Consider the following 10,783-nt stretch of genomic DNA (forward strand, 5'->3'; position numbering starts at 1 on the left):
AGACAAAGAGGGATGAGAAGAATTAGAGTATGCCATTCGTGTAAGGAATTCGGCCAACTTCTTCGCATTATATAGCATTACTCTTTTCTTGTGCTTGTTTGAAACCGTTGGATGGAGAAAATAGTGATGATTTACACTAAATTATTCTATTAAAATTATATATATAGTTAATGATAAATGTGTGTTGATATTAATTTTTTAAAATAATTATTAAGTTTTTTTTTTTAAGATAAGTATCATCGAAAAACCACTTCTACCTAACCAGATGCTCTAATACCAAATTGAGTATGCTATATATCCTCATTTTTTAAAGAGCTTACCGAGACATAAAATGCCAACCCAAAATAATACCAACAATAAACACATTTGAATATATCCATTAGCTCCAACCTTCAAAAAGCAAGTTCTTAGCCATTTAGAATACATGAGAAGAGAAACAAAAATATCAACTGTAATAAAACAAAATTGAGACAGATATCCATAACCCAATAGTAAGCATGATGTTCATATCAAGCATTTCGGACTAATCATTCAGCATCTGCCGCAGGATGCTGCTCATCTTCATGGCCAACATTATCAGCCAAAGGCAGTTGTTGTTCATCTTCTCCATGTTCAACATCATCTACCAAAGGATGCTGCTGTTCATCTTCATGCCCATCTTCATGTTCTTGATCATCTTCCCCGAAAAAGTTCTTTTGCACAGGAACATGTTTTAATTGCTGGGATGAGATGATGCCTGCAATGGCCTTCATAGCTGCAGCAGCCTGATCTGTGCTTATTGTCGTATCTTCAATTTCATCGGATGCATTTGGTTGCTGTTCTTCTTCAACTTCTTGTTGTTGAGGTGGGGGAACAAAAAAGGGTATCCTGCCCCTTTGCCAGTCATGTAAGACCATTTTCGCTGCTGTTGTTAGATCCGGCTCGCCGCCCTAGAAAATATACAAAATCCTTTTGTTACAAGTTATCAGAGATTTATGCTTCTAATAGTTTGTGTCAAATGCAGACCAAACATACTATTTAGGCTTGATTCAACCATAAGATTTAAGCTAATGAAATGCGAGATCCGAGCTTATATATTCAGATCCACATGCACTAAATTTAACACTGTCGGATTATTAGTTACTGTGATACCATGTTCCACTGATGGGAAGCTGTAAAATGAGAAGGTTGACAACGTCAGGTGAGTCTCAGCTTCATATCATGAAACATAATCAACACGACCCATAGATTTTAATGTGCGGTCCTGCTTGGTTGTATATGCGTGTACCAACAATTGGTTCATGTTTAAGTTTTGGCTGAATCAACCCTGCAAAATGGTGATCAATGAAAACAGATCTGTTCTAGTGGTAACTAATTGGTCACCAACCATCTTTGAGGTCATACAGCATTTTTCTGCCCATAAGATTATTTTCACTTGACCTAGAATTACATCATCCAAATCCAAAAGAAACCATATTAGACGAGACATTATTAGTTTAGGCTTGACAACTGTTTCATGAAGTATGTCTTGTTATTTTTTACTATTGTCTTTTTAAATTTGTTAAATCCTCTCATTAATAATCTGGTTGTCAAGATATTAAGCCTGAAGATCCATCTGATGATTGGTTACTTATGCTCAATCTTCCACATATGATTATTTGCCATAGTCAAAACTGACTAGGGTTTGTTATTTGCTAGCAATTTGCTACAACTTGGCTGCCTTGTGAGCTATCAAGCTCTATTCCATTTGAACCATTCAATAGAATGAGCCAAGACGGCAGCCATGTGGCACTGGTGTCCATTCAACTTTTAGGCAATCATTTTCCAAATAATTTATATAGATTGATATTTGATAGTTGGCATGCTACATGGCATTGACTGGAGAAAAGTCAAAGTTCCACGTCTTTATTGCACTTAAATAATCAGCCTAGGCTACCTAGCATTTCCCCCCTGAAACCTAATGTTCATTGCCAAGCTTCAAAAGGAGATCAATCAAGAAAATTAGTTATGCCATACCTTGAGAAGTTTTCCAGATAGTTTGCATAACTGGACAAGAAAGTCATATTCATCAGCCCTGTAAGAACAAGTAGGATGATCAGGATAACACAACCACATGACAATACAAAAGATAAGGTAAAAACATGTTTCGATAATTTCAAAACAATGATGAAAAAAAAATCTACCAACACCATGGTTGACATGAACAGCATGATGCAATGATCAAACTATGAAAGTTAACCAGCCTGAGCCATATTGATTGACAATAAGCAGACATACCAATCTTCTATCTTATATGCTCTTCGCAGATGCTCCTTCTTTACACGTTTCAGTACTTCTCCAATATGCTCAGATGCATCTTCCAAGTTCTCAACACGCACCTATTTGCATGACACAAAAATTGCATTAGACTTTCAATGATGCAGAAAGCATAATTTCAGCCTCCAAAGGTATTCCAACAAACTCCAGCAACCACAGATGCAAAAGAATTTGATGAAAATCACTTTGGGTAAAGGTTTTCCATGGTTATCAAATGTTGTAAACACATACCACACCCTTCAGAACTATATCCGTTTCAGAGTCCTTGTTCTGGTAAACAACACCAGGGCAGTCAATCAAGAAGATCCGCTTTGTCAGAGTAATGTATTGCCAGACTTTAGTTTCTCCAGGAATAGGAGCCACTTTGCAGACCTTGAGAAGAAAAGATAAAACATTTATGTCAATTCCCATGGTCTAATGGATTTAAACCTGAGCAATGAGTTTTCATAATAGTGATTCTCAAAGCCAAAAGTATCAAAATTAAATCAGTCATTTACAATTCTTAACTCGGCATGATAATTTTGTCTAATGTAAAAACTATATCTAGTCAAGTAATCCAGTTATTTATCCTAGCAGACAACAATTTGAATTGCCCGTGATTCACATAAACAAGTATAAGAGCAAGAGGGACTTAATAATTACTGACAAGTTGGGATAGCCCCCACACCTAAAGGCTGTATATAATTTTGAAATTCCTTCTTTCTTACTATCAACAGAAGAAGGTGAATACAATTAACAGGAAATTCTATAACACAATAAAAAGAATATGAATTTCATAATAAGAAACCAACGGTAAAACGCTCAAAATTGCAAGTGCCCGACTTCTTCAACAGACACTTACATTCTTTGTGCGTAGGGTATTGATGACAGAAGATTTGCCAACATTTGGATATCCAACAAACCCCACAGATATGGCTTGCTTATCGCTTTTTAAACGAGCAAACTGCCTTAGCACTGAGAGAAGAGAACCCTGCAATGAAAGAAAAACAGCCAAGAATATATTGAAGAAAGCCATACATAAAGGCAGAGAGAGAGAGAGAGAGAGATGCACCTTGCCAAAAGATTTGTTAATACTTGCATGGAATGCCAGAGTAGGATATTCCTTTGAAAGCACCCGCAACCATCCTTTGGTTGCCCATGCTGGAATAAGATCACACTTGACAAAAAGCAAAAAAATACAAAACTCAAAAAGGATTTTACAATAATAAAGAAATTAGAAATGTAAAACTAACTCAAACACAATCCATCGAAAGGTTAAGATAGATACTTTGTTTAGTAGAAGAACCATGTGTTTGTGCTTGCATTGCTCCTTCAAATGCTTCTCCAAGTGGGGGCACCTTGTCCCTTGTGGATCCCTAGCATCTAAAACCTATGGCAGAAGAATAGTTGTTCAAAAATTGAAATGCGAAATAAGCAAATATAACAGAAAACTTTTCTCTGAAAAACCAAAAGCAGCATGGAAGAGAACTAGATGACATTAAATTGAGGTACATAATAATCAAACCGTGTGCATAGCAGTCACTGATAGACATCCAAACAATGAGATATATGAGCAGTTACTAAAATACAATTGCACAGAAATGCCCACATATCACCAAACACAGAAACAGTCTTAACACTTAGCGACCTAAGGATTAACATATGGATAGACAAATCAATTATCTGCCGTGAGTACTTAAGGAAGGCAGTAACAACCTTGGGAATTTGGTGTGATTTTTGGAAAAAATAAATAAATAAATAGTTCATCACATATGAGTGAATAGAACATAACTAACCTGGACAACTACATCTGAAGAATCAACAACCTTGTAGAGTTCCCCCCAAATGCGCTTGCTCTGCCCCTTGTCAAACATTGAATGTCTTACCAAGTCTCTGAAACCATCCTCTTCATTAACCTCCCCAGATAGCTTGTTTGCAGATTTCTGCTCAAAGTTATCTACAAGGAAAGAATATAAGTATTCATGGTTCAGATAAAAATAGCTACCAACACAATCTGTAAAAGCAAGCTTATACTCTCAGGTGATTTTGAAATTATTAATAACATTTTGTCAACTTAATCTAATGAAATTGTGAAACTTTAAATAATTATAGATAGAGAGGATAAACCTCCTCAGTTAAAGGGAATTAAATTAGGAATTAAACTACATTACAGACCCCCAATTTCATAATACTGAATATGCTACATATGCTACTTTTGCATAACTTCCAAATTCAAAAAAAAGAAACACACACACACATAAAATGGCACGGTATTTAGTTGGTTCGTGGCAAGCTAATGAAGTCCCAGTAATGTAATGAAATTTCAGAAGTGATTGTTGTCAAGCTGTTCTTTATAGAGTTAGATCTATTTTGGCAAAAGAGAGAAAACCCCGAGAGAAAGAACCTCAATAATTCACACTAAAACACAATTAATTTTATGAAGCAATTGAAAAAGAACTGTTTGTTACCTTGAGACCCATCTGCTCTCTGAACAAGAGACTCATAATCAGATGCAAGAAGCTTTGGACGTTTCCTTTTCCTTTTTGGTCCAAATGCATCCTCAAACGGTTCAGTGTCAAGAAGGTGTGCCTTTGCTTGCTGAAAAAGCCAAAATAAAAAATCTTTTTAGCAGCTTTCATGGAATGTCATTAAATTGATTTTCAATATCTCATAAATGACATCTGCTCAATCCTACGAATCAAAACGAAAGTGAATTACTTGTGAGGGCAGGGATGTATCATATGAATAGCAAAGAGAAATGCATGAACATATTTACTTAAAAAAAAAAAGCAGTATAAGGCAAGAAATCCCATCGTAAAAGCAAGAACAAAAGACATTAGCAAAATTACATAATAACGAGTCATGGACTTAAAAACTAGTAGAAACATTATGCATCACCATACTATGTAGAATTTCAAAGGAAATTGTAAAGGATAGTTGTGCACATACCTTCTGATGATCATTTAGAAGGGACATGGGCAGTTTCCTCTCCTTAAGAATGACATTATAATTACTGGAAAGTCTGCTTTGAAGCTCTTCGCGAAAGAACTCAAGTTCCTTTTGCTTAACAACTCGCGTGTTACCTACAAAATACAGAACATAAACCAGTGACAACATGCAAAAATCCAGTAACCAAGCGCAAGTTCAACATTTTCTAACCAGAAGAAGTTAGCTTAAATCTATTGCATAAAATGAAAATTTGCCAATAAAAAGAAAATCTGGTTTACAGCTTTCAAACCCTATGATGGACAAGATTTTTTTCCCCTCAACCACCGAAAAACTAGAAGCATGTAAAAAAAAACCATAATTTAAGCTATACACCCAAGAATTATAGCTAAAATTTGCCGCATGTTCAGAGAAATTACAAAGAAATAGAAAATTCAAAGAAACCACAAGAATTCACCCTATGTAAGTGTTTTAAACTGGAACCCTAGAAGAAAAAAAACTCTTTTTTTTTTAAGCCATATTAAAGAGAATAATGGAGAAACATGATTTGAAGAAAAGAGAAACGCACCAAACCAGCGCCGATCGGGAACGATGCGGGTGTTGGGAAGCTCCTTCGATTGGAGCTCGTGTTTGAGGACCTTTCCCTTGCTATTTCGCAGCGGGCGGGTATTGTACATCTTGAGCCGCCGCACCGTGGCGGCCGAGCGAGCTCCCTTATCAACGGCGGCGCCGCCATTGCTGCGATTCACGTCCAAGGAGTGCTTGGGCTTCCCCGAGACGTTGGACTTCTTCTCTTTCTTCTTCGCCATTTTTAGGGTTTCAAAGAAGAAGCCAAGGAAGCAATGAATCACTGATTTTTAGGGTTTTATCGACGCCACTGCGAGTCCAAGCTCGGAGGGGTTCATTTGCAAAGAACCCCCTATTTTATGCAAATATTTTTTTTGTTAACTACATACTAATTTTGTAAAACTTCCATTATTTTTGTTAAATTAAATAGTTCGGTGAAAGTGCATACCGAAATCCAAATTTAAAAATGAGGTTTCTAAATTATTTAATAAAAATTAAATTTTATTTAAATTTATTATGATAAGTCCTTATACATATGTTTGTTGATGTTTTTTTTACTGATTAATTTGATTTTTTTTTTATACACATAAGAGGTAGATATAATTGTGTATTAGTGGCTCAACGGCCCCGAGAGATTTATGACGGATTAACACATTAAATAATTAGGATCTATACATATGTATTACTTGGGGGGGGGGCATTAATTGACATTGTAACTTTTTTTTACATAATATTGTATAGTATAACGGCATAAAAAATTCGACCTTGTATCATTCACTCGCCACTCAAAGTGACTTCTACTATACTATTTACTAATTGTTTAACTTAATTTTTTTAATAAATGAGTAAAAAAAAAAAAAGTGAATAAGGATACACTACAACATACATAGCATATAATGGCACGTATATAGTCTGATAAGCTTACTTATATATCTCCAAATGCTTTTGATATTATACTTTCACTTATAAAACAAAATTAAATATAAATAAATTAATCTTTAAAAATATTTATGCTTTGGATTTAAAAAAAATTAACATATAATTCTCAAACCTAAATCCATTTAAAATTTGCAAATTCAAATCCATCCCAAATAAGACCTAAATCTATCACCTTTTAGTTTTTAAATTAAAAAAAAAAAAAAGAGATTATATACTTGTATAAAATTAATATTAATTTATTTCAAAATAATGACGGTGACAACTTAGTAAATTATAATATATTGATCTTCAAAAATATTTAAAAAATAATAATTACTAAACAAAATTTCTTTGTTAAAACAAAAATAATTTATTGGATATTTGTTGATACAAAAGTAATGTTTTTTTTTTCTTCTTCTATTACATTTTTATCATTTATTTCAGTATATGCAATTTAAATATAAATTATTTATTTCCAAATTTAATGACCCTAATTTGTCCATCCATTCAAACCGGTTGAACTATTTCACTTTTTAGCCCTAATTTTCTTTGGAACAGAGCTTGGTATAGTTCTTAAGATCTTTATAAAAGCCTTGACAATTAATTCTTTATCCAAGAATGGTTTCTTAGATCTCTTTCATTCCCGATCATCACTAACTTCAACTGAATAAAAAAACTTTACACAAATAAAAAAATGGACTTCCAAATTATGATATATTTTTTTAAAAAAAAATAATAAAAAAATAAGCAAGGCCATACAAATTAGTAATTTTGAGCCTTTGTCATTCCATCCGAAACTGAAAAGCACCTAAAAAAAAATTAGGCAGTTAAATTTGTTTCATAATGTCCTAATTAATCGTGACATGTTTTGTGAATTTAAAACCTTGTGATAGAGATCAAATAGAACCTTTGATAATTTTAAATTTGGCTGTGAAAGATTTCTAATAAAATTATTATATTCTTGTACTAATAGCAACTATATTATTAGAGGCAATTAAGAACACCAAAATAACTTTAATAAATAATTAGGTTAATTATATTATTTTAATTAAAAAATATTGGTCAATTAAAGGCAAACATTTTTATATATAGAGGCAAATATTATTTTTGTTCACAAATATGATATTTAATAAAAAAAATATACTAGTAATGGGAATAGAATAAAAAAATATGATTTAAAAAATAGTTGTGAGAAAATATGGAATGATTACCAATTTATTCACTCAACACAAATAAAATGAAAAATTTTTATGAAATTTGAAAAAAAAATTTAAGAAAAATATACAACATTTTTCCTGATTAATAAAATTTCATGTTAATAAATTCAAAATAAATAAAAAATAAAATTCCATTCACTGTATACAAAAATTTTAAACTATGAAATAAAAAATTTGACTCCTTTAATTCAAATAAAATAAAGAATCTTTTTTAGAATACAGAAATTATAAAAATACTAAAAAAAAATTAAACGATTGCAAGAGAAAAACAATGTTCAAAATTGATATCACAATTAAAACATCATAGCTAAATTTATTATAAAAAAAATTAAAAAAAAATGTTTTTTTTTTACCCTAAATTTAAGTATTGCATTTGTCTTAGGTTTCCCCCCAATATCTCAATTCTAATTATATATATATATATATATATAATCTCTTGAGCGTTCCTTGATAAATTGGTGAAAACTCAAACATTAGAGTTTATTATTTTTAAAATTTTCTATGAATTAGCGGTGTTATCTTTTATATTTATATAAAAAATCTTTTCAGACTAAAAATGTGAATGCATCATTTAAGATTCATGAAAATAATCAGGTATTTACTTGCCACCCCTTAGAAATAGCAAAATTACTTATCACCCCTTATATATTTAGGTTTAATTGTTGTACAGGTCCCTGTAATTGTGTACTTTCTACTCTTTTAATCCTTATAATATTTTTAGATACAATTAAATCCTCATATTTAGTCGAGTTGGGTCATTCATGTGTAAATTGGAAGAACTTAATTGTACCTAAAAATATTGTCGTGGACTAGAACAACCAAACTCGGCCAAATATAAGAACTTAATTGTACCCAAAAATATAAAAATGACTAAAAAAGTAAAAAGTACACAATTATAAGGACCTGTGCGGCAATTAAACCTTATATTTATAATCATCTTATTTAAAAATCCAAATAAACACTAATATTTGTAACATTTCCTAACATAAGAATTTGATATTAAAAAAAAAGACATTGTTGTTATTGTTTTGCTCAATATACTTCTCTTCATTACGTTTGGTCTTTTCACTATATATCCAAATTTTGATTTAAATAAAAAATATTCTAATTTTCACTCAATCAAACTAAAAAAACATATTATTTCATAATTAATACACACATCGCACATCGAGTATCTTACAAAAGTAATAGAAAGTAATCATAACAAACACCAAAAATAGAATAAAAGATATATATATATATATATATATATATATATAATTAATGAATATGTACAAACTAAAAGTAACTCAAGATAATTAAAAATATCGAACCAAATTTAAAATAAAACTAATTTAACTCCGTTACTAACACGGTAATAGTTCAATTATGTATTTTATCGATTGACATAAAATTCTACATTATCAATATGTTTTAACTGCAAAAATTTTATTATATTTTTCAAAAAATTAATTTTACACAATGATAACGGACATATACATACATGCATGTATATATATATATATAATTACTAATGTTTTTTTATCTTTGTACAAAGATTTATTTGCATAGTTTCACTTTTATTTTTTTTAACCTTACAAGTGGATTTAATGCAAATATTCAAAATGATAAACTAGCGTAGCATTACTTCTAGTTGATCAGGCAGTTGTTGCCGCGACAAATAATTTAAATTAAATTAAAAATATTATTCCATTTTAAATTAATACTTTGATATTTAAATTGTGCCAACATTAGTAGTCACAGTTATATACATACATGCCCTTAGTTAGTGGGATCAAATTGCAATGAAAATTTAAGTGTAGTTGATTGAATTATTATTATTATTATTATTTTATATATTTTTTTATAAATATGAAAAAATAGTGCCCCGCAAAAGGGGTTGCCAAAGCAATAGACATGTATAATGATGCACCAATTATGTTGACTTAACTACATGATTTATCATATGGGATATGTTAACACACGGAGAAATAATGAGATATCATGTGTACCCAAGATAATATATCAGGGATCATAACCCCACAATGATAAATTTTACTGACTTGCAACTCTAAAATGATGAAGAATACGGCTTCTCCCACAGAAAACCTAATATACAATGTATAAATAATATATTAATATTGTTATAGTATTTATGTAGTATCATAGTAAGGAAATTCGACTTTACATTGTTTATTCATCATTTTGATGACTTACCATCAGACCCTAAAGTGATTATCTCAAATTATTGTCATATAACTCAAAAAAAGATTAACTTATATAAATGGCGCAGATCAGGTATCAAAGTGCATTTTCCTATATAATTTAAAGACTATTTGGGCATTTTCACTTAATTATGCCATACCATCAATATGTAAAATCAAATTTTAGAAAAAAAAAAATCATTTATAAATGAGGTGGCTTGCTGGTGATGTGCATTACCACACCGAAAAAACGTATGTTATATAAAAATATCAATTATTTTAATCAATAGAATTATTACCACATAAAAAAATAACTCCAACCATGATTGTAAATATAGAATTTAAAGTTATTTGAAGCTCTAATCTACCTCTAATTTTTACCCCAAATTTAGAGTCACCAAAAATTAACCCCAAATTTGGAGTCCCACATATTTAATATTTTTTAATCAATATTTTTTTATTTTTATTATTATAATTAAAATTATAAAGTTAACAATAGATGAATATAATTATACAAAGTGGAACAAAGTTTATTTATTTGGTATTTAAGGACTAAAGCGTATTCTCTTGGAATTATTTTCACACTTTCAACTTAATATAGCATCTTTTGTGTAATTCTCATCCTCGGATGTTAGATATTATATGTATATATATATATTTATTAGTTCTAATAATGAA

General features: G+C 30.7%; 1 protein-coding gene across 1 annotated transcript; it reads right to left on the minus strand.

The window, feature by feature from the left end:
* Positions 1 to 345: 345 nt before the first annotated feature.
* On the minus strand, positions 346 to 6,066 carry LOC120261580 (nuclear/nucleolar GTPase 2). Its single transcript, XM_039269523.1, has 11 exons — positions 5,789 to 6,066; positions 5,224 to 5,357; positions 4,743 to 4,872; positions 4,071 to 4,231; positions 3,563 to 3,664; positions 3,347 to 3,451; positions 3,137 to 3,265; positions 2,527 to 2,667; positions 2,257 to 2,357; positions 1,996 to 2,053; positions 346 to 929 (listed from the first exon to the last, which is right to left on the minus strand). Exons 1-11 carry the CDS (start codon positions 6,027 to 6,029, stop codon positions 528 to 530), a joined length of 1,704 nt encoding a protein of 567 aa, XP_039125457.1. The 5' UTR covers positions 6,030 to 6,066; the 3' UTR covers positions 346 to 527.
* Between the last annotated feature and the right edge of the window lie 4,717 nt (positions 6,067 to 10,783).

This window comes from Dioscorea cayenensis, chromosome 1 (assembly GCF_009730915.1).
Source record: "Dioscorea cayenensis subsp. rotundata cultivar TDr96_F1 chromosome 1, TDr96_F1_v2_PseudoChromosome.rev07_lg8_w22 25.fasta, whole genome shotgun sequence".
Classification (NCBI taxonomy): domain Eukaryota; kingdom Viridiplantae; phylum Streptophyta; class Magnoliopsida; order Dioscoreales; family Dioscoreaceae; genus Dioscorea; species Dioscorea cayenensis.